Genomic DNA, 22990 nt, shown 5'->3' with positions numbered 1-22990 from the left:
CCGGGTCAGGGATTCCCCGCCACGCCCCGCTCCCCCCCCTCCCCAGTCCCGCGGCGATCCGGAGCCTTCCCACCCTTCCAGGCTGGATCCAGGGATCCAGCGGAGCTCTCCCGGAGCTGTCTCCGCTCCCAGGCTCGGTTTATTAACCACAGTTAATTAGCAGCAGGCGCGAGCGCTTCCAGCAGGGCGGGGCGGGATCCCCGCTTCCAGCAGCGGGGAGCGATTCCCGGGGGAATTGCGGCTCCTCCTGGGAGCGCTCCGCGCCCCCGCGGGGGGATCGGTCCCGCAGGGTCGTTCCCTCGGGACAGGGAAGTGTCGCATCCCCTCCCGGGGGGGGACTCGGCAAGGACGCGGCACGGGCGGCTCTGCAGCCCCTCGGGACTGGGACACGAGCGGGGCTCGGCCCCAGAAAGTGCCGGAGGAGGGGATTGGGAACGGGATTGGGAACGGGATTGGGAGTGGGATTGGGAACGGGACTGGGGCAGAGCCAGGCGGGCCACGGGGGGAGCGTCCTCATCCCAGTACGAACCAGTCCGCGCTGGGCAGCGGGAGGGACGGGGAGCGCCGGCCCCGCTGTGCCCCGGGGTCAGTCCTGCAGGTCACGGATTATCCCACAGGTAAATTCCATCCTGAGGCCTCCCCGCTCCGGCGGCCCCGCGGATCGGCGTCCCCGGCGGGCGACAATCCGCCCGGGTCACTTCTCCTCGCGCTCGCCGGCCCCGCACAGGTTGGGATGCTCGGCCAGCGTCGCCCTCACTTTCTTCTTCTCCTTGAAGCGCCCGGAGTGCGAGACCTTGACGTGTTTGCCCTTGGTGCTCTTGTCCACGATCTTCTCCAGGCGGGCGGCGAAGCCGGGTGTCCCCTCCGGGCCCGTCCCCTCCGCGCTGTCCCCGCCCGGCGCCGCCTGCCCGTCGGGGCTCTCGTACAGCACCGTGGGCGCTGCCTGCCGCTTCCGCAGGAACGTCAGCTTCCACCAGCCGTGCCCGTCGGCCATCCTGGAACGGGATTCGGGGGTCGTGCTCCCTCCCGGAGCTCCCTCCGCCCTCCCCGGGGCTGCGCTCCCGCAGCTGCATGAGGGGTGCGGCGCTTCCTTCCCGTGGGATGCTCGTGGCGGGATCCCCCGGGAGCTCCGGGACGGGGCGGCTGTTCCGCGGCTCGGGAATCGCGGAGAAAAGCCGGGAAAGGGCCGCTGGCAGCGCCGGGAGCTGCCCTTACCAGCCACGTGTAGCGGCCGGGCAGGCGGGGAGGGAGCGCGGTGAGCAAACAGGAACAGGAACCGGGCCGCAGGTGGCACCGGGGAGGTGCCGGGGGCGCTGCCGGGGGGTCCCCACCTGCCCCACCGCGGGCTCGGGGCTCGGCCGGCCCCGCTGGGGCCGGACGGCAGCGCTGCAGGGGCCGGGGAAGGTTCCGGGAAGGCTCCGGAGCCGAGCGTGGCCCCGGGGCAGGAGCCGAGGGAAGGCGGCTCCCGAGCCCAGCGCGTCCCCGGCCGCGGGCACGGAGGGGATTCCCAGGGCCCGGTCCCGGGGCCCGGCGCAGCCCCGTGTCCCCATCCGTGTCCCCGTGGCGCTCAGCCAGCAGCGATCCCTCCCGATGTCGCCTCGGGCATCGCTTTGGGGATAAAACCCCCGTTTCCCTCTGCGACACGGGGACAAGGGCGCGGAGACTGCGGCCCCCACCCCGCTGGTGGCCCCGGTGTCCCCAGCGCCCCTTGCCCGTGCCAGAGCCAGGTGGGACCATCCCCGGCCGTGTCCCCAGAGTGTCCCCGGGGGTCCCACAAACCATCCCCAGCACGGACACCGCACCCCGGTACCTGCTCCTGCTGCGTCCGGAGGTCCCGGGGGTGTCCCGGGGGTCCCGGGGGTCCCGGGGGGTCCCGGGGGGGGCAGCGCGGGCAGGTGCCGCTCACCTGCCGCTGTCCCGGTGTTCCCGTCAAGGTGAACCCGCTCCCAAACCCCTCCTGCCGGAGCAAACAGCGGGGCCGGGCCAGGCACGGCTGAATATTCATGACAGGGAGCGGTGCCAGCCCCGGGAGGGTGGCCCTGAGTGGCCCCGGGTGGCTCTGGACGGCCCTGAGTGGCCCCGGCTGGCTCTGGGTGGCCCCAGGTGGTCCCGGGTGGCCCAGGGTGGCTCCGTGTGGCTCTGGGTGGCCCCAGGTGGCTCTGGGTGGCCGCGGCTGGCTCTGGGTGGCCCCAGGTGGCTCTGGACGGCCCTGGTGGCCCCAGGTGGCCCCGGCTGGCCCTGGGTGGCCCCAGGTGGCCCCGGCTGGCCCTGGGTGGCCCCAGGTGGCCCCGGGTGGCTCTGGGTTGCCATCACCGCCACGGGCCGGCCGTGGCAGCGCTCGGGGCACGGTGGTCTCGAGGCCCGGTGGCGGCGGCTCGGTGGCCCGGGCAGATCCCCGGGGGGCACGAGGGTCGGGCACCGGGAGCGGGGGAGCCGCGGCTCCCGCTGGGATCGGCTCGCGCTGTCCCCGCCGCGTCACCGGCACCGTGTCCGCAGTGGTCACCCCCCGGCCCCGCCGGGACACGGGGACACCGCGGGACCCCCCGGGGCCGGAGCTGCTGCCCCGAGCGGATCCGGGGGGATGATCCCAGCGGCTCCCCAGGGATCCCGGCTCTGGGGGGGATTGTCGGGCCCGGAGGGATCTGGGATCTGCTCGGGAGCCTCCTGGGGATTCCAAGGGATCTGGGATCTGCTCCAGGGCCCCTCCCAATGTCCCCGAGGGAATGGGGTTCCTTTGGGGCGGCTGTGAGGGGTCCCGGGGGGATTCTGGCTCTGTTCTGGGGCCCCCAGCGGTTCCCAAGGGATCTGGGATCCTCTCTGGGAGCACCTGGGGGTCTCTGAGGGATCTGGGATCTGCCCCAGCCCCTCTCTCCAGGGATGCCCAAGCAAACTGGGATTCCCTCTGGGGTCTCGGGGCTTCCCAAGGGAATTCTGGCTCTCCCAGAAGTCCACGACGGATCCGGGATCTGCTCTGGGGGGTGCTGGGGATCCCTGAGGGATCTGGGGGGACAAGTGAGGATCCGTGCAGGGATTGGGATTGGGATCTGCTCGGGAGCCTGCTGGGCATCCCTGCGGGACGGCTGGGGGGGATCCCGGGGATCTGGAGTACCTGGGACCGGGATTGGTGCCAGGTTTGGAACCGGCACTGGCTTTAGGGCTGGAATTGGGATCGGGACTGGGACCAGGTTTGGGACTGGGATTGGGACCGGGACTGGGATTGGGATTTACACCGGGAACGGGATCGGGACCGGCACCGGGATTGGGATTTACATCGGGATCGGGATCGGGACCGGGACCGGGATTGGGATTTACACCGGGATCGGGATCGGGACCGGGACTGGGATTGGGATTTACACCGGGATCGGGATCGGGATCGGGATCGGGATCGGGACCGGGACCGGGATTGGGATTTACACCGGGATCGGGACCGGGACCGGGACCGGGATTGATGCCAGGTTTGGAACCGGGACCGGGATGGGGATCGCTATCAGGATCGGGATCGGGACCCCTAAACTCCCACCGCCCTCTCCGATTGGTCCGGACCGTCCCCGCCCCTTTCCCCTCCAGCCAATCGAAGCACAGGGACGTGGCGCTGCTTCCGAGCTGCCGCCTTCTGATTGGCGAGAGCGGGGACCTTTGGGCGGAGCGCGTTGTGATTGGTCGAGGCGCGGGCGCTGAGGCAGGCGATTGGCTGGGGCGGGGAGGGCGGAAGTGGAGGGGCGGTGACGGGAAAGATGCAGGTGCGGACCGGGAACGGGAACGGGGAAAGGACCGGGACCGGGAGCGGGGAAAGGACCGGGAACGGGAACGGGGAAAGGACCGGGAACGGGGAAAGGACCGGGACCGGGAACGGGGAAAGGACCGGGAACGGGGAAAGGACCGGGACCGGGAACGGGGAAAGGACCGGGACCGGGAGTGGGAACGGGGAAAGGACCGGGACCGGGAGCGGGGAAAGGACCGGGACCGGGAACGGGGAAAGGACCGGGAACGGGAACGGGGAAAGGACCGGGACCGGGAGTGGGAACGGGGAAAGGACCGGGAACGGGAACGGGGAAAGGACCGGGACCGGGAACGGGAACGGGGAAAGGATCGGGACCGGGAGCGGAGAAAGGACCGGGACCGGGAACGGGGAAAGGACCGGGAACGGGAGCGGGGAAAGGACCGGGACCGGGAACGGGGAAAGGACCGGGAACGGGAACGGGGAAAGGATCGGGAACGGGAACGGGAACGGGGAAAGGACCGGGACCGGGAGTGGGAACGGGGAAAGGACCGGGAACGGGAGCGGGGAAAGGATCGGGACCGGGAACGGGAACGGGAACGGGGAAAGGACCGGGACCGGGAACGGGAACGGGGAAAGGACCGGGAACGGGAACGGGGAAAGGACCGGGAGCGGGAGTGGGAACGGGGAAAGGATCGGGATCGGGAACGGGAACGGGAACCGGGAACGGGAGCGGGAGCGGGGAAGGGAACGGGATCGGGATCGGGGTCGGGGTCGGGACCGGGGAAGGGCCGGGAGCGGGTCCGGGCCCAGGGCAGCGGGGACAGCCCGGGGCTGGCGCTGGAGCGGAGGGTCCCGACCCCCGCCCCGCTCCCGGCGCCGCTCCCGGTGCCGGTTCCCGCAGCCCCGCTCCTGCCCTGTGCCCCCGCAGGTCGCTCCCCAGGACTACCGGGACGTTCCCATCGACATCCAGACCAGCAAGCTGCTGGGTACGGGAACGCATCCCGGCTCCGGCCTCTCCCGGCTCCGCGTTCCCTCCGGACTGGGGAGGAGCCGGGAATTTATCCCGATTTCCCAGCCCAATTCCCCCTTTTCCCTCCGGACTGGGGAGGAACCGGGAATTTATCCCGATTTCCCAGCCCAATTCCCCCTTTTCCCTCCGGACTGGGGAGGAACCGGGAATTTATCCCGATTTCCCAGCCCAATTCCCCCTTTTCCCTCCGGACTGGGGAGGAACCGGGAATTTATCCCGATTTCCCAGCCCAATTCCCGCGTTTTTCCTCCTGCCCTGGGGCAGAGTTGGGATCCATGCCAGGGGTTGGGACAGCATTCGGGAATTCCTCCCGCTGTTTGTGCCCCGTGTCCCCGTACCCGGGCTGTCCCCGTACGCGGGCTGTCCCCGCGGTGACACGGGCCTGTCCCCATAGCTCAGGGCTGTCCCCAAAACTGGGCTGTCCCCAGAGCCGGCTGTCCCCGGGGTGACACGGCGCTGTCCCCGTCCCCGGGGTGACGCGGCGCTGTCCCCGGGGGTGACACGGCGCTGTCCCCGTCCCCGGGGTGACGCGGCGCTGTCCCCGGGGGTGACGCGGCGCTGTCCCCGTCCCCCGCGCAGACTGGCTGCTGGACCGGCGGCACTGCGGGCGGCGCTGGCCCGCGCAGGTGGCGCAGGTGCGGGAGCGGATCCGGGCGGCGCTGCAGGACATGCCCGAGCACCCCGAGATCCGAGCGCTGCTCCAGGGCTCCTGTCAGTGCGGCAACGGCAACGGGGTCTGGGGTCTGGGATGTTTGGGGTTTGGGATATTTGGGGTCTGGGGTCTGGAGTTTGGGATGTTTGGGGTTTGGGATTCGGGATATTTGAGATTTGGGGTTGGGATATTTGGGGTTTGGGGTCTGGGGTTTGGGATGTTTGGGGTTTGGGATTTGGGATACTTGAGATTTGTGGGTTGGGATATTTGGGGTTTGGGAATTGGGGTCTGGGGTTTGGGATATTTGGAGTTTGGGGTGTGGAGTTTGGGATATTTGGGATGTGGGGTGTGGGCTTTGGGAACTGGGAACTGGCATTTCATATTTGGGGATTTGGGGTTTGGGGGGTTTGGGGTCTGGAATTGGGCTTTGAGGTTTGGGGTTTGGGATTTGGGGGTCTGGGGTTTGGGGTTTGGGGATGGTTCCCCCCCTGCCGAGAGCCGGGCTTTGGGGTGGTGGTGGCAGCTCAAGAACCCCCCAAAACCTCCTGGGGATCCCCAAAAACCTCCTGGGGATCCCTCAAAATTCCTGGAGATGCCCTAAAACCTCCTGGGGATCCCCCAAAGCCCCCAGGCATCCCCAAAGCCCCCCAGGAATCTCCCAAAGCCCCCCAGCGTCCCCCAGCCCCCCAGGGAACCCCCAAAGCCCCCGGGGACCCCCGAAGCCCCCCAGGGTCCCCCAAAGCCCCCTGACCCCGCTGCTCCCCCAGACCTGCACTACTTCCACTGCCTGCGCATCGTGGAGATCCTCAAGGGCACCGAGGCCTCCACCAAGAACCTCTTCGGGCGCTACTCGTCCCAGAGGATGAAGGTGGGAGCGCCCTCCTCTTCCTCCTCCTCCTCTTCCTCCTCATCCTCCTCCATCCTCCTCCTCTCCTTCCTCCTCTTCCACCTCCATCCTCCGTTTCTTCCTCTTTCTCCTCATCCTCATCTTTCTCTTCATTCTCCTCGTCCTCCTCTTCCTCCTCTTCCTCCTCTTCTTCCTCCTCCTCTTCTTACTGCTGTTCCTCCTCATCCTTCTCATCTTCCTCATCCTCCTCTTCCTCTTCATCCCCCTCTTTCTCCTCCTCTTCCTCCTTTCCATCCTCCTCTTCCTCCTCTTCTGCTTCCTCCTTTCCTTCCTCCTCTTCCTCCTCTTCCTCCTCTTCCTCCTCGTTCTCTTCCTCCCCATCCTCCTCCTCCTCCTCCTGCTGCTGCTGACCCCGGTGTCTGTCCCCAGGACTGGCAGGAGATCGTGTCCCTCTATGAGAAGGACAACGCCTACCTGGGTAAGGGGGGAAAATGGGAATAACAGGAAAAGTGAGAAAAATGGGAATAACGGGAAAAAGGGGAAGAACAGGAATCATGGGAAGAATGGGAACGGGAAGAATGGAAATGGGATAATGGAAATAATGGGAATGGGAATAATGGGATGAATGGGATAGTGGGAATGGGAATAAAGGGAGTGGGAATGGGAAGAATGGGAATGGAAGTGGGAACATTGGGAAAAATGGGAAGAATGGGAATGGGAATAATGGGAATAGAAGTGGGAACATTGGGAATAATGGGAATAATGGGAATAATGGGAATGGGATAATGGGAAAAATGGGAAGAATGGGAAAAATGGGAATTCACCGACGTGTCCCCCCTGGGCGGGTGGAATCCAGCCCCCAAACCGGGACGGGATTTAAAGGGGAATTCAGCCCCCAGACCGGGACGGGATTTAAAGGGGAATTCAGCCCCAAACCGGGATAGGATTTAAGGCACAGGGTTTATGGGAACGCCCGATCCCAGCCCGAGCCCCCTGGGATGTCGGGGACGCCCCGAGCCCCTCGGGGTGACCCCGCCGTGCCCCCAGCCGAGCTCTCGAGCCTGCTGGAGCGCAGCGTCAGCTACGAGCTGCCGGCGCTGCGGCGGCAGCGGGGCCGGTGGCAGCAGGCGCAGCAGGAGCTGGCGCGGCGCGAGGACGAGTGCCAGCTGCGGGCGGGCGAGCTCCGCGAGCGCTTCCTGGGCTCCTGCCGCCAGTACGGCATCGCCGTGAGTGCCCGCGGGGAGCCCCGGGCGGAGCTGGGGCGGGCCGGGAATGGACACGAACACAGACCGGGAATGGCCCCGAACACAGACCGGGAATGGCCCTGAACAGCCCGGGAATAGCCCCAAACACAGACTGGGAATGGCACCGAACACAGACTGGGAATAGCCCTGAACAGCCCGGGAATAGCCCCAAACACAGACCGGGAATGGCCCCGAACAGAGCCCGGGAATGGCACCGAACACAGACCGGGAATAGCCCCAAACACAGACCGGGAATAGCCCCAAACACAGACCGGGAATGGCCCCAAACAGAGCCCAAAACAGGCCTGGAATAGCCCTGAACGGAGCCCGGGAATGGCCCCGAACACAGACCGGGAATGGCCCTGAACAGCCCGGGAATAGCCCCGAACACAGACCGGGAATGGCCCTGAACAGCCCGGGAATAGCCCCGAACACAGACCGGGAATGGCACCGAACACAGACTGGGAATAGCCCCGAACACAGACTGGGAATGGCCCTGAACACAGACCGGGAATGGCCCTGAACACAGACCGGGAATGGCCCCGAACACAGACCGGGAATAGCCCTGAACAGAGCCCGGAACAGGCCTGGAATAGCCCCAAATGAGGCAGAAATAGCGCCAGATGGGCTCTGGGATAACCCCAAACAGACCCTAAAACGGGTGTCCCCACAGTGTCCCCAGGTGGTCTCCTATGTCCCCAGCGTGTCCCCAAGTGTCCCCAAGTGCTGTCCCTTGTCCCCAGGGTGTCCCCAAGTGTCCCTGTGGTGTCCCCTTGGTGTCCCCAGGGTGTCCCCAAGTGTCCCCTTGGTGTCCCCAGGGTGTCCCCAAGTGTCCCCTTGGTGTCCCCAGGGTGAGGACGTGCGCCAGGAGCTGCTGGCTCAGGCGCAGGCGCTGCCGTCGCTGCTGTCCCGCGTCGGGGACGGCGCCAGCGCCCTCGGGGACGCCATCGAGCTGTACCAGGCCTGCGTGGCCTTCGTGTGTGACAGGTGGGGACAGCCCTGGCACCCCAAAGTCAGCCCCAAATGAGCCCTGGCACCCCAAAACAGCCCCAAATCAGCCCCAAAACAGCCCCCAAACCACCCCAAATCAGCCCTGGCACCCCAAAACAGCCCCAAATCAGTCCCAAAACAGCCCCAAAACCACCCCAAATCAGACCTGGCACCCCAAATCAGCCCCAAAACAGCCCCAAAACCACCCCAAATCAGCCCTGGCACCCCAAAACAGCCCCAGATCAGCCCCAAAACAGCCCCCAAACCACCCCAAATCAGCCCTGACACCCCAAAACAGCCCCAGATCAGCCCCAAAACAGCCCCAAACCACCCCAAAACAGACCCTGCCCCCCTAAACAGCCCCCAGACATCCCTCAGCTGCCCTAGAACCGCCCCAGCTCCCCAGGCAGCCCCAGAACAGCTCCTGGGCCCTCCCAGCCCCTGGCACTGCGGATGCTGAGGTGTCCCCATCCCCGGTGTCCCCATCCCCGGTGTCCCCATCCCCGGTGTCCCCATCCCCAATGTCCCCATGTCTCCACCGCTGTCCCCATGTCCCCGCTGCTGTCCCCATGTCCCCGCCGCTGTCCCCATGTCCCCGCCGCTGTCCCCCTCCATGTCCCCACCGCTGTCCCCGTGTCCCCACCACTGTCCCCATGTCCCCGCCGCTGTCCCCGTGTCCCCACCACTGTCCCCATGTCCCCGCCGCTGTCCCCATGTCCCCACCGCTGTCCCCATGTCCCCGCTGCTGTCCCCCTCCATGTCCCCGCCGCTGTCCCCATGTCTCCACCGCTGTCCCCATGTCCCCGCCGCTGTCCCCATGTCTCCACTGCTGTCCCCATGTCCCCACCGCTGTCCCCCTCCATGTCCCCGCCGCTGTCCCCATGTCCCCACCGCTGTCCCCATGTCTCCACTGCTGTCCCCATGTCCCCACCGCTGTCCCCATGTCCCCACCGCTGTCCCCATGTCTCCACTGCTGTCCCCATGTCTCCACTGCTGTCCCCATGTCCCTGCCGCTGTCCCCATGTCTCCACTGCTGTCCCCATGTCTCCACTGCTGTCCCCATGTCCCTGCCGCTGTCCCCATGTCCCCGCCGCTGTCCCCATGTCTCCACTGCTGTCCCCATGTCTCCACCGCTGTCCCCATGTCCCCGCCGCTGTCCCCATGTCCCCACCGCTGTCCCCATGTCCCTGCCGCTGTCCCCATGTCCCCACCGCTGTCCCCGTGTCCCCGCCGCTGTCCCCCTCCATGTCCCCGCCGCTGTCCCGTGTCCCGCAGCCCCGGGGCCGAGGCGCTGCCGCTGCTGCAGCACGCCGTGGCCAACGGGAACTCCTCGGTGTTCCGGTGGCGCACCGGGCGGGAGCCGCGGCGCCTGGAGCGGCCCGAGCCGCCGCGGGCACCGGAGCCGCCCCGGGAGGACACGGTGGGTGCCGGCCGGGGGGCGCGGGGGACGCGGGGGACCCCGGCCGGCTCTGCCGGGCGGGTCTGGGGTCGGGCCGTGCCTCAGGGTTTGGGGTTTTGCCCGCAGATTGACTGGGGCGATTTCCCCGCGGAGCCGCCGCAGGGCGAGGACATCGACTGGGGCATCACGGTGGAGCCCAGCCCCCAGGTGGGTGACATCCCTGTGTCCCCAACCCCCCGTGTCACCCTTTGTCACCTTCCGTTCCTCAGGGGGATGGTGGCACTGACTGGGGCGATGTCCCTGTGTCCCCAAGCCCCCCGTGTCACCCTTTGTCACCTTCCGTTCCTCAGGGGGATGGTGGCACTGACTGGGGCGATGTCCCTGTGTCCCCAACCCCCCGTGTCACCCTTTGTCACCTTCCGTTCCTCAGGGGGATGGTGGCACTGACTGGGGCGATGTCCCTGTGTCCCCAACCCCCCGTGTCACCCTTTGTCACCTTCCGTTCCTCAGGGGGATGGTGGCACTGACTGGGGCGATGTCCCTGTGTCCCCAACCCCCCGTGTCACCCTTTGTCACCTTCCGTTCCTCAGGGGGATGGTGGCACTGACTGGGGCGATGTCCCTGTGTCCCCAAGCCCCCGTGTCACCCTTTGCTCCCCAGGGGGACGATGGCATCGACTGGGGTGACGGAGAGAAGGGGACGATCACAGCAGAGCCCAGTCCCCAGGTGGGTGACACCCCCAGGGCCAGGGGTGTCCCTGTGTCCCCAAACCCCCCCCGTGTCACCCAGTGTCACCCTTTGCTCCCCAGGGGGACGATGGCATCGACTGGGGTGACGCAGGGGGACAGGAGGGGACGATCACCGTGGTGGAGGCTGGAACTGAGGGTGAGCAGGGCTGGGGGTTCCCGGGGGGCGCAGGAAGGTCCCAAATCCCCCAAATTCCCCGTTCCCAGTGCCCCTGGACACCCCAGAGGGGTTTGGGGTGGGACACAGGGCAGGATTTCAGGGGTGGGCAGGGATTTGGGGGGGTGGGCAGGGATTTGGGGTGCTGGGCAGGGATTTTGGGTTCTGGGCAGGGTTTTTAGGTTCTGGGCAGGGATTTTGGGTTCTGGGCTGAGATTTTGGGTTCTGGGCAGGGATTTTGGGTGCTGGGCAGGGTTTTTGGGTTCTGGGCAGGGTTTTTGGGTTCTGGGCAGGGTTTTTGGGTGCTGGGCAAGGTTTTTGGGTGCTGGGCAGGGTTTTTGGGTTCTGGGCAGGGGTTTTGGGCCCCCTGGGGTGCAGCTGGGCTGGCTTTGGGGTCCCACCCGACCGTAGCCCCCGAGGACGTCGCCCGCGGCTCGGATGCGCTGACCCTGCTGGAGAACCCCGAGACACGGAACCAGTTCATCGACGAGCTGATGGAGGTGGGCGCCAGGGGACACCGGTGGCCCTGGCAGTGACCCTAGAGGTGGCCCTGGTGGTGACCCTAGTGATGGCCCTGCTGGTGGCCCTGACGGTGGCCCGTCGCTGTCTCCACAGCTGGAGCTGTTCCTGGCGCAGCGGCTGCTGGAGCTGGAGGACGAGGCCGACGTGGTGGCCATGAGCCAGCTGCAGCTGGCCCCGGCCGTGCTGCAGGGCCAGAGCCGCGAGCGGGTGCAGGCCCAGCTGGCCACCACGCGGGAGCTGCTGGCCCAGCTCTGCTCCCGCAGCGTGCAGCACCTCTGCATGATCCTCGCCTCGCCCAGGTGCCTGAGACTGCCCCAAACCGGGCCAAACTGCCCCAAAACAGCCCCAAAACGGCCCTAAACTGCCCCAAAAAAGCCCCAGAACAGACCCTAAACAGCCCCAGAACAGACCCTAAACAGCCCCAGAACAGCCCCAAAACAGACCCAGAACAGCCCCAGAACAGCCCCAAAACAGACCCAGAACAGCCCCAAAAGAGCCCCAAAATGTCCCTAAACCAGCCCCTGAAATAACCCCTGAAACAGCCCTAAAACAACCCCAAAACGGCCCCCAAGCCGGGGGGCCGTGCAGGGTGACCCCGCTGTCCCCGCTGTCCCCCGTCCCGCGCTGTGACCCCGCTGTCCCCGCTGTCCCCAGGTACGTGGAGCGGGTGGCCGCGCTGCTGCGGCAGCAGCTGCTGCAGGCCGAGCTGCTGCTGGCCAAGAGAGCCGCGCTGGGCCAGCGGCGCCGCCAGGCCCTGGCCGAGCAGGCGGCCCTGGAGCCCAAACTGCAGCGGCTGCAGGAGAGGACCAAGGAGCTGCAGGAGCTGGTGAGGGACGGGGGCACCCCCAGAGCCCCCCGTGTCCCCCGTGCCCCCGGGCGCTGAGCCCCTCCCGGTGCCGTTGCAGATCGAGGCCGACATCTCCAAGCGCTACGGGGGGCGCCCGGTGAACCTGATGGGCGTCAACCTGTGACACTGGGGACCTCAGAGTGTGACACCTGGGGACATCAGAGTGTGACACTGGGGACATCAACGTGTGACACTGGGGACATCAGCCTGTGACACTGGGGACATCAACGTGTGACACTGGGGACATCAGCCTGTGACACTGGGGACATCAGAGTGTGACACTGGGGACATCAGAGTGTGACACTGGGGACATCAACCTGTGACACTGGGGACACAGCCTGTGACACTGGGGACATCAGAGTGTGACACTGGGGACACAGCCTGTGACACTGGGGACATCAGAGTGTGACACCTGGGGACATCAGAGTGTGACACTGGGGACATCAGAGTGTGACACCGGGGACATCAGCCTGTGACACTGGGGACATCAGCGTGTGACACTGGGGACATCAACCTGTGACACCTGGGGACATCAGCCTGTGACACTGGGGACATCAGAGTGTGACACTGGGGACATCAACCTGTGACACTGGGGACACAGCCTGTGACACTGGGGACATCAGAGTGTGACACTGGGGACATCAGAGTGTGACACTGGGGACATCAACCTGTGACACTGGGGACATCAGAGTGTGACACTGGGGACACAGCCTGTGACACTGGGGACATCAGAGTGTGACACTGGGGACATCAGCCTGTGACACCTGGGGACATCAGCCTGTGACACTGGGGACATCGGCCTGTGGCCCCCGTGGGACACCATCCCGTGACCCCAGAGGGACACCAGTCTGTGACCCCCAGGGACACGGGGGGTCCCCAGGGTGTCCCACCCCTCCCCGTCCCCCCTGCCCACCCGGGGGTGCTGCGGGGTTTGGGGGTGTCGGTGAATAAACCCAAATTTGGTGTCACATGGAGCCGCGTGTCACCGAGGGGGGACGGGGACAGGGATGGACAGGGATGGGGACAAGGACAGGGACAGGAATGGGGACAGGGACAAGGACAGGGCAGCGGTGCCGAGAGCTGGAGCCGGGCGGGGACCCCTCTCAGCTCTCCACGAGGCACTCGGGGCTCTGCCCGGCATGGGGACAGCCCCGGGGACAGCCCCGAAACCCGCGGCTCGGCGGGCTCGGGGCCCCCAGCGCCCCTCCTTTGGGTGCCCTGGGGGGGGTCCCTGCAGCCCCCGGCCCCGGGGGGGGCTGCGGTTCCCATTTCCCAGCAGAGCGGGTGGCTCGTGGGCGCTGTCGCCGCCGGTGGCTGTCCCCGGGCGCGGTGACACCGCTCGGGACCGCTGCGGGGAGCGCCGGGACCCCACGGGTCACCCCAGGCCCCCCCAGACCGGCACAAACCGGGACGGACTGGGCGGGAGCTCCGCTGCGGCTTGGGGGCGGGGCTGCCACGCCCAGTGACGTCACTGACGACCACACCCACCCCGGCAGATTATTGGATGGTGTTGCTATATGTTCCCGCCCCCTTGAGACGTCACGGCCGCTCATTGGTCCGGCTCTGCTGTGGGACCGCTCCCACACAGGGCTGGGGGTCCCTAATGGGGCTGGGGGTCCTTAATGGGGCTGGGGGTCCCAATGGGGCTGGGGGGGTCCCCAATGGGGCTGGGGGTCCTTAATGGGGCTGGGGGTCCCAATGGGGCTGGGGGTCCTTAATGGGGCTGGGGGTCCTTAATGGGGCTGGGAGGGTCCCCAATGGGGCTGGGGGTCCCTAATGGTGCTGGGGGTCCCAATGGGGCTGGGGAGGGTCCCTAATGGGGCTGGGGGTCCCAATGGGGCTGGGGGTCCCTAGTGGGGCTGGGGGTCCCCAATGGGGCTGGGAGGGTCCCTAATGGGGCTGGGGGTCCCTAATGGGGCTGGGGGGGTCCCCAATGGGGCTGGGGGTCCCTAATGGGGCTGGGGGTCCCAATGGGGCTGGGGGGGGTCCCCAATGGGGCTGGGGGGGTCCCCAATGGGGCTGGGGGTCCCTAATGGGGCTGGGGGTCCCAATGGGGCTGGAGGGGTCCCCAATGGGGCTGGGGGTCCCCAATGGGGCTGGGAGGGTCCCTAATGGGGCTGGGGGTCCCAATGGGGCTGGGGGTCCCAATGGGGCTGGGGGGGGTCCCCAATGGGGCTGGGGGGGTCCCCAATGGGGCTGGGGGTCCCTAATGGGGCTGGGGGGGTCCCCAATGGGGCTGGGGGTCCCTAATGGGGCTGGGGGGTCTCCAGTGGGGCTGGGGGTCCCTAGTGGGGCTGGGGGGTCTCCAGTGGGGCTGGGGGTCCCTAATGGGGCTGGGGGGTCTCCAGTGGGGCTGGGGGTCCCTAGTGGGGCTGGGGGTCCCTGATGGGGGGCACAGAGAGCCCCGTTCGCAGGGATCTGGGGGGTCCTGGTCCCATGGGGTCTCGTTGTGGGGCTGCGGGGTCCCAGCCCGGCTCCAGCTCTCGCTCCCCACTCTCCCGTCCCTGTCCCTGTCCCTGTCCCCACTCCTGTCCCCACTCCTGTCCCCGTCCCCGTCCCCGTCCCCGTCCCCGCTCGGTGACAGCCGGGCTCCGGGGAGCCCCTCGTTACGCCGCTGACGGTGATTAACGGGTCACTAATGACCCGCCTCCTGTCACTGCCGGCCGGCCGCGCACGGAGCCGGGAGCCGCGGAGGGTCCCCCGGGGGGGAGGGGGGCTCCGGGGGGGTCTGGGGTCTTCACCATAGCCAGGGCACTGGGGGGGGGCTCGGGCCATAAAGCGCCGTTATCGTCCGGCCGGACCCCCCCCGCCGCGGGGCTCGCCCGGTCCCGACCCCTGAGACCCCCCGAGACCCCCGGACCCTGATCTGGGGACCCCCGACCCCTGAGACCCCCCGAGACCCCCGGACCCTGATCTGGGGACCCCCGACCCCTGAGACCCCCCGAGACCCCGATCCCTGATCCCCTCCGGGACCCCTAACCCTGATATTCCCCCGGGACCCCCGGCCCCTGATCCCCCCCGGGACAGGGACAGAAGGGACAGTCCCAGGGGCAGTCCCAGCCCCCCCAAAAAGCCGGGGTCCCTCGTGTGTCGCTGTCCCCCGCTCGGCTGTCCCTGCCATGCGGCGACTGTCCCCAGCCTGGGGGGGCGGTCCACACAAAGCGATGGACCGGGAACGGGGACCCCGGCGGTGCCACCTCCTCCCCATCAGTGTCACCTCCCCCGGCGGTGCCACCTCCTCCCCATCAGTGTCACCTCCCCCGGCGGTGCCACCTCCTCCCCATCAGTGTCACCTCCCCCGGCGGTGCCACCTCCTCCCCATCAGTGTCACCTCCCCCGGCGGTGCCACCTCCTCCCCATCAGTGTCACCTCCCCCGGCGGTGTCACCTCCCCACCCCGGGCCGGCTGCCGCTCCGTCTCACCTGCCAGGAGGGATTTAATGACCAATTAAGGTCCCTCCATCTGTCCCGCGCCGCTCGCTCCGTTAACGCCGGCAGCCGCTGCGGGGGCAGCCCCGCGGCCCCGCCAGCTGCGGGGCGGCTCTGCGCCCCCTCCCGCTGTCCCCAGCTGTCCCCGCGGCCACCCCCAGGGCCACCCGGCCCTGCCTGCCCTGTGCATGCCCCGCCCGTCCGTCTGTCCGCCCGTCCGTCCGCCCGTCCGTCCATCCATCCATCCATCCATCCATCCATCCATCCATCCCTGTGTCCCTCCAGCTCTCCCGGCATTGTTTCCCACATCCCTCTGTCCATCCCTCTGTCCATCCCTCTGTCCGTCCCTCTGTCCATCCCTCTGTCCGTCCCTCTGTCCGTCCATCCGTCCCATCCCCTGGGACTGGGGGTCGCGGTGTTCGCGGGGGGTGTCACGATTTGGGCTTGGCGCCCCTCAGGTGTCCCTCTCTCCATTCTCGCATCCTTTCCTCCGTCCCTGTCCCCATCTCTCCGTCCACCTGTCTGTCCGTCCCTCTCCCCATCTCTCCGTCCATCTCTCTCTCCCTCCTTTCCTCCCTGACCTCTCCTTGCATCCCTCTGTCCGTCTGTCCGTCCCTCTCCCCATCCCTCTGTCCGTCTCCCTCTGTCCGTCTGTCCGTCCCTCTCCCCATCCCCCTCTCCATGCTTTCCTCCCTGATCTCTCCCCGCATCCCTCTGTCCATCCCTCTGTCCATCCCTCTGTCCATCCCTCTGTCCATCTCTCTGTCCATCCCTCTGTCCATCCCTCTCCCCACCCTTCCCTCCCCGCACCCCCGAACCCCCAGATCCTCTCCCCGCTCGGGGCTCTCCCCCTCTCCCCCCTCACCCTCTCCACGCCCTCTCCCATTTTCACGTTTCCAGCACCAGGGCAGCCGCTCCCGAGGTCCCCAGCGTTGGGGGGCACAGCCGAGGGACCCCCCCGAGCCCCCCCAGGCCCCGCTGCCGCTCTTTGCCCCGGCCGGGCGCTGCAGCTGCTCCGCGGCCTCCGCATGTCCCCGTTAAAGCCGCGCGGGACCGGGCGGCAGCTGTCCCGGGGCCCGGGGACCGATGTGTCACCGCGCCGGCGACAGCTCCGCGCGGGCGGGGGGACACCGGGCCATCATGGGGGGGACCCCATCATGGGGGGCACCCGGGTCTTGGGGGTCCTGAATGCTCTGGGGAGTCCCCGGTCTTGTGGGGCCCCGGGAGTTGGGGGGTCCCGGGAGTTGGGGCGGGGTTCCAGAGGTTGGGGGGGTCCTGAATGCTTCGAGGGGAGTCCCGGGTGTTTTGGGGCGCTGTGGGGCGTTGTGGGGTGTTGTGGGGTGTTGTGGGGTGCCGTGGGGCGCTGTGGGGTGTTTTGGGGCGCTGTGGGGTGTTTTGGGGCGCTGTGGGGCGCTGTGGGGTGTTGTGGGGCGCTGTGGGGTGCTGTAGGGTGCCATGGGGCGCTGTGGGGTGTTTTGGGGTGCTGTGGGGTGTTGTGGGGCGCTGTGGGGTGTTTTGGGGTGCCGTGGGGCGCTGTGGGGTGTTTTGGGGTGCCGTGGGGTGTTTTGGGGTGCCGTGGGGCGCTGTGGGGTGTTTTGGGGCGCTGTGGGGTGCTGTGGGGTGTTTTGGGGTGCCGTGGGGTGTTTTGGGGTGCCGTGGGGCCCTGTCCCCCAGCCCTGTGCCCCCCGCTCCGCCCCTTTGTCCCCGCCGCGGTGCCTTTGTCCCCGTGTCACCCGCGGGGCACCAGCTGCCACCGCCGGGGACCGCGGGGCCTTCGCGCTCCTCCTCCTCCTCCTCCTCCTCCTCCTCCTCCTCCTCCCCCTCTTTGTTCTCGGGCTGCGGAGGGGGGGACACCCGGGGGGACACGGAGGGGACACGGGGCCCCCCGGGGATGGGGACACCCCCGCGGGGACACGAGGGGCCCGGGCTGGGCTTTGGGGGGCGCCCCGTGCCCTGCCTCAGCCCGGCCGGCTCCGCTTTGGGGGTGCCCAGGGGGTGACCCCCGCCCCAGCGAGCCCTTGTCACCCGTTCGGGGGGTGGCACCCAGGCCAGGGGACCCCAGGGGACCCCAGGGGACCCCAGGGGACACCAGGGGACACCAAGGGTTCTCTGGGGGGCCATTTGGGGGGTCCCCCTGGGTGGGGACACGGCCGCTCCTGGGGGGGTCCCGTCCATCAATGTCTGCCCGGGGTCGCCCCCCGAAGCCCCCCAGTGCTGGGGACAGTTTGGGGTGTCACTCGCCTTTTGGGGGGGACAACTTTGGGGTGCGGGTGACACAGGAGGGGGTGGGGCAGGGGGTTTGGGGGGCAGAGTTTTGGGGGGTCTCGGGCACGGGGTGGTGCCGATTTGGGGGGGTCAGGAAGGGTCCCGGAGGGGGGGTCCCGGTGTCGGGGGGTCAGGAAGGGTCCCGGAGGGGGGGTCCCGGTGTCGGGGGGTCACGGCGGGGTCCCGGAGGGGAGGTCCCGGTTTTGGGGGGTCAGGAAGGGCCCCGGAGGGGGGGGTCCCGGTTCTGGGGGGTCAGGAAGGGTCCCGGAGGGGGGGGGTCCCGGTTTTGGGGGGTCAGGAAGGGTCCCGGAGGGGGGGGTCCCGGTTCTGGGGGGTCACGGCGGGGCCCCGCGCGCTGCCGCGGAGCCGCCGGCAGGTGACGCTGCAGGACCGCGAATGCGCGACACGGGGCGGGGCATGAGGGGGCGGGGCCACGGCGGGAATGGGTGTGGCCACACACCTTATAAGGGTTGTGCGTGCCGTACGGGGCGGAGCTATGCAAATAAAAGCCCGGTGTCGCAAGGAGCGTTGGGAAAGAGGCGCGCTGGGGCCGCGGCGGTGGGGGCGGAGCAGGGGCGGATTTTGGGGAGCCACGGGAGCGTGGGGGGCCCTGGACAGGCTGTGCCAGCCTGGGGGGCTCTGTAGGGTTGGGGTTACCCGGGAATGGGGCAAAACCCGGGTGGGTGGGGCGGTTCCCAAGAAGGGGGGTGACCCCAAAGTGGGGAGGGGTCTGTGGGGTTGGGGTTCCCAAAAAGGGGGTGATGCCAATGTTGGGGTGTCCTTAGGATGGCTGTCCCAAGGTTTGGGGGGGTCTGTAGGGAACATCCATGGGGAGTGGGGGGTCCCAGCCCCACGGGCCCGCTGTGCTGGAGCCATGGAAGTGATCACTCCATAGAGATTGGGATTTAACAACAAAACCCCACAAATATCCCAAAAATCCACCCCGGCAAGGAGGGAAAGAGCCAGGTCCACCCCGACACCGGACTGGGCAGGAAAATCTTTAATTGCGGCTGGATCCAGCTGGAAGGACAAACTTCATTAGTGCTTAATTAATCCCTGGATATTATCAACGCTGGGGGCGGATCCCAGACCTGGGAAGGGGCTCCTGGATCCATCCCAAATAATCCCAGTCCCTGCTCCCATTCCCTGAGCCCTCCCAGCCGGGAATTTTCTGGTGACTCACCCAAATCTTCCCTTGTTTGCTTTGATTTTTGGGGTGGAGCGTTTCCCTGGGGTTTAAAAAATGGGGAAGGGGCTCCTGGATTCCAGGGGATCCTGGATTTGGGGATCCCAAATAATTCCAACCCTTCCATGTCCCTGCTCCCATTCCCTGAGCTCTCCCAGCCAGGAATTTTCTGGTGACTCACCCAAATCTTCCCTTGTTTGGGAAGATTTTCCCTTTAATTTTTGGGGCTGGAGCGTTTTCCTGGGGAGAAAAAAACGGGGAAGGGGCTCCGTGCCCCCCTCAGTGGCACGAGGTGGGCCCGGGGACAGGGCCAGCTGTCCCCAAACAACCCTGGGGACACTAAAAATAACCCGGGAGGGACAGCCCGGCTCGGGTTCCCAGCTGGAAACTGCCCCGGGCAGTCACGGGAGGGGTTTGTGGGGGCTGCCAGACACCCCCTGTTCCCTGGGGGTTCAGGGTGGAAAACACCCCCAAAATCCAGCCCGGGGGGTTCAGGGTGGAAAAAAAACCCCCAAAATCCAGCCTGGGGGGTTCAGGGTGGAAAAAAAAAAACCAAAATCCAGCCCGGGGGGTTCAGGGTGGAAAACACCCCCAAAATCCAACCTGGGTGGGTTTAGGGTGGAAAAAAACCCCAAAATCCAGCCCGGGGGGTTCAGGGAGGAAAAAAAAAACAAAATCCAGCCTGGGGGGTTCAGGGTGGAAAAAAAACCCCAAAATCCAGCCCAGGGGGTTCAGGGTGGAAAAAACACCCCAAAATCCAGCCCGGGGGGTTCAGGGTGGAAAAAACACCCCAAAATCCAACCTGGGTGGGTTTAGGGTGGAAAAAAAAACCCCCAAAATCCAACCTGGGTGGGTTTAGGGTGGAAAAAAAACCCAAAATCCAGCCCGGGGGGTTCAGGGTGGAAAAAAAAAAAACCAAAATCCAGCCCGGGGGGTTCAGGGTGGAAAAAAAACCCCAAAATCCAGCCCGGGGGGTTCAGGGTGGAAAACACCCCCAAAATCCAACCTGGGTGGGTTTAGGGTGGAAAAAACACCCCAAAATCCAGCCCGGGGGGTTCAGGGTGGAAAACACCCCCAAAATCCAGCCCGGGGGGTTCAGGGTGGAAAAAAACACCCCAAAATCCAGCCCGGGGGGTTCAGGGTGGAAAAAAACACCCCAAAATCCAGCCCGGGGGATTCAGGGTGGAAAACACCCCCAAAATCCAGCCCGGGGGGTTCAGGGTGGAAAAAAACACCCCAAAATCCAGCCCGGGGGGTTCAGGGTGGAAAACAACCCCAAAATCCAGCCCGGGGGGTTCAGGGTGGAAAAAAAAAACCCAAAATCCAGCCCGGGGGGTTCAGGGTGGAAAAAAAAACCTAAAATCCAGCCCGGGGGGTTCAGGGTGGAAAAAAACACCCCAAAATCCAGCCCGGGGGGTTCAGGGTGGAAAAAAAAAACCCAAAATCCAGCCCGGGGGGTTCAGGGTGGAAAACACCCCCAAAATCCAACCTGGGTGGGTTTAGGGTGGAAAAAAAACCCAAAATCCAGCCCGGGGGGTTCAGGGTGGAAAACACCCCCAAAATCCAGCCCGGGGGGTTCAGGGTGGAAAAAACCACCCCAAAATCCAGCCCGGGGGGTTCAGGGTGGAAAAAAAACCCTAAAATCCAGCCCGGGGGGTTCAGGGTGGAAAAAAACACCCCAAAATCCAGCCCGGGGGATTCAGGGTGGAAAACACCCCCAAAATCCAACCTGGGTGGGTTTAGGGTGGAAAAAAAACCCAAAATCCAGCCCGGGGGGTTCAGGGTGGAAAACACCCCCAAAATCCAACCTGGGTGGGTTTAGGGTGGAAAAAAACCCCAAAATCCAGCCCGGGGGGTTCAGGGTGGAAAAAAAAAACAAAATCCAGCCTGGGGGGTTCAGGGTGGAAAAAAAACCCCAAAATCCAGCCCAGGGGGTTCAGGGTGGAAAACACCCCCAAAATCCAACCTGGGTGGGTTTAGGGTGGAAAAAAAAAACCCAAAATCCAACCTGGGTGGGTTTAGGGTGGAGAGCACCCCCAAATCTCCATCCCAGGGGGGTTGAGGGTGGAAAACACCCCCAAAATCCAGCCCGGGGGGAGTTCAGGGTGGGCAACACCCCCAAAATCCAACCCAGGATGGGCTTAGGGTGGAAAACACCCCCAAAATCCCTCCAGGGAGGGTTTGGGGAGCACATGACCCAAAATCTCCAGGATCTGGGCACTTCCAGCCTCTCCAACACCTTCCTTTGTCTCCCTGGACTCATCCGTGCCTCCCTGGATCTCTGAAGGTTTTTGGGGTGCACGAACAGCCTGGAGAACCCTGGGAGAACGCTGGGAGAACCTGGCCAAGCTCACCGTGCCACGAGGCGTGGATCCCACGCCGATTTTTTCCGTGTTTGTTTTTTTTTTTTTTTTTTTCCCCTGGGATGAAGCAGCGTCTGTGGCATCCTGTTTGTCCTGGCAGGTTTCTGGGGCAGGGAAGAGCAGTCTGGGATGGGCAGGAATGGCAGGATCGGGGTGGTGCTGCCAGGGCCTCCCACCTGCTGGCACGGGTTTGGGCAGGAATCCCACGGGGAGCAGGGACGGGCAGGAATCTCGCACAGATCCACGTGGGAAGGGCAGGAATTCCGTGTGGATCCGCGTGGGAAGGGCAGGGATCCCGCAGGGATCCGTGTGGGAAGGGGAGAACAGGCAGGGATCCCACAGGGAGCAGGGACGGGCAGGAATCCCACGTGGATCCATGCGGGAATGGGAGAAGGAGCAGGAATTCCGTGTGGATCCCTGCGGGAATGGGAGAAGGGGCAGGAATTCCGTGTGGATCCACGCGGGAATGGGAGAAGGGGCAGGAATTCCGTGTGGATCCATGCGGGAATGGGAGAAGGGGCAGGAATTCCGTGTGGATCCACGCGGGAATGGGAGAAGGGGCAGGAATTCCGTGTGGATCCATGCGGGAAAGGGGCAGGAATTCCGTGTGGATCCATGCGGGAATGGGAGAAGGGGCAGGAATTCCGTGTGGATCCACGTGGGAATGGGAGAAGGGGCAGGAATTCCGTGTAGATCCACGTGGGAAGGAGCAGGAATTCCGTGTGGATCCATGCGGGAAAGGGGCAGGAATTCCGTGTGGATCCATGTGGGAATGGGAGAAGGGGCAGGAATTCCGTGTGGATCCACGTGGGAAGGGGCAGGAATTCCGTGTGGATCCATGTGGGAAGGGGCAGGAATTCCGTGTGGATCCACGTGGGAATGGGAGAAGGGGCAGGAATTCCGTGTGGATCCAAGTGGGAAGGGGCAGGAATTCCGTGTGGATCCATGCGGGAAGGGGCAGGAATTCCGTGTGGATCCATGCGGGAAAGGGGCAGGAATTCCGTGTGGATCCATGCGGGAAAGGGGCAGGAATTCCGTGTGGATCCATGCGGGAAAGGGGCAGGAATTCCGTGTGGATCAATGCGGGAAGGGGCAGGAATTCCGTGTGGATCCACGTGGGAAGGGGCAGGAATTCCGTGTGGATCCATGCGGGAAAGGGGCAGGAATTCCGTGTGGATCCATGCGGGAAAGGGGCAGGAATTCCGTGTGGATCCATGCGGAAGGAGCAGGAATCCTGCGTGGATCCCTGTGGGAAGGGGAGGACAGGCAGGAATCCCACGGGGATCCGCGTGGGCAGAGGTGAAGGAGCCGCGGCCGGTTTGGCGCCCGCCCCGCCGTTGCTGGATCGCGTTTGGGGTTTGGGGCGCACCGGGGGCCGCCGGCCCCGGGAGGGGAAGGGACGCACCGGGCCTGATGCCGGCAGCGCTCTTCCGCCTCTCTTCCCACAGACCCTGGCCCGGAGCAGGTTTTTGGGCAGCTGAGGCGGTTGGGAAGAGCCCCAGCCTGGCCCTCGCCTCCTGCCCCCCGCAACAGTCGCTAAACATCGGTGCAGGCCGAGGCCGCGCCCGTCCCGGTGTCCCCGCGGCGGCAGCG

The 22990-nt window shown here is 66.2% G+C and overlaps 3 protein-coding genes across 7 annotated transcripts in view; 1 reads left to right on the top strand and 2 right to left on the bottom strand.

The window, feature by feature from the left end:
- MRPL10 (mitochondrial ribosomal protein L10) overlaps positions 1-22990 on the bottom strand; it is a 112967-nt gene that overhangs the window by 47505 nt on the left and 42472 nt on the right. The gene's annotated exons all lie outside the window — the stretch shown is intronic.
- Positions 672-15619, bottom strand: PRR15L (proline rich 15 like). 4 transcript variants are annotated; one of them, XM_068212023.1, is made up of 2 exons: positions 15600-15619; positions 672-995 (listed from the first exon to the last, which is right to left on the bottom strand). In XM_068212023.1, exon 2 carries the CDS (start codon positions 992-994, stop codon positions 695-697), a length of 300 nt encoding a protein of 99 aa, XP_068068124.1. In that variant the 5' UTR covers position 995; positions 15600-15619; the 3' UTR covers positions 672-694. The 4 variants fall into 4 exon arrangements, with proteins under 4 accessions (XP_068068124.1, XP_068068121.1, XP_068068123.1 ...); XM_068212020.1 differs by lacking the exon at positions 15600-15619 and adding an exon at positions 6173-6296; XM_068212022.1 differs by lacking the exon at positions 15600-15619 and adding an exon at positions 1907-1959.
- On the top strand, positions 3679-12496 carry CDK5RAP3 (CDK5 regulatory subunit associated protein 3). Of its 2 annotated transcripts, XM_068211906.1 has the most exons (15): positions 3679-3740; positions 4650-4707; positions 5331-5462; positions 6171-6271; positions 6680-6728; positions 7298-7476; positions 8345-8481; positions 9760-9904; positions 10010-10090; positions 10544-10609; positions 10693-10768; positions 11198-11286; positions 11402-11607; positions 11963-12134; positions 12214-12496. In XM_068211906.1, the coding sequence occupies exons 1-15, from the start codon at positions 3735-3737 to the stop codon at positions 12277-12279; spliced, it is 1563 nt and encodes a 520-aa protein (XP_068068007.1). In that variant the 5' UTR covers positions 3679-3734; the 3' UTR covers positions 12280-12496. The 2 variants fall into 2 exon arrangements, with proteins under 2 accessions (XP_068068007.1, XP_068068009.1); XM_068211908.1 differs by lacking the exon at positions 10544-10609 and having other exon boundaries at positions 12214-12495.

This window comes from Anomalospiza imberbis, chromosome 22 (genome assembly GCF_031753505.1).
Source record: "Anomalospiza imberbis isolate Cuckoo-Finch-1a 21T00152 chromosome 22, ASM3175350v1, whole genome shotgun sequence".
NCBI lineage: Eukaryota > Metazoa > Chordata > Aves > Passeriformes > Viduidae > Anomalospiza > Anomalospiza imberbis.
The sequence above is the reverse complement of the archived record's forward strand: the minus strand, read 5'-3'. Positions and strand labels throughout refer to the sequence as shown.

Excerpts from the sequence above, each read along its gene's own strand:
- PRR15L (XM_068212023.1), bottom strand. The coding sequence starts at position 994 with ATGGCCGACGGGCACGGCTGGTGGAAGCTGACGTTCCTGCGGAAGCGG.
- CDK5RAP3 (XM_068211906.1), top strand. Across the intron at positions 9,905-10,009 it reads AGCCGCCCCGGGAGGACACG|ATTGACTGGGGCGATTTCCC; the intron begins GTGGGTGCCGGC and ends TTTTGCCCGCAG. Across the intron at positions 12,135-12,213 it reads CCAAGGAGCTGCAGGAGCTG|ATCGAGGCCGACATCTCCAA; the intron begins GTGAGGGACGGG and ends GTGCCGTTGCAG.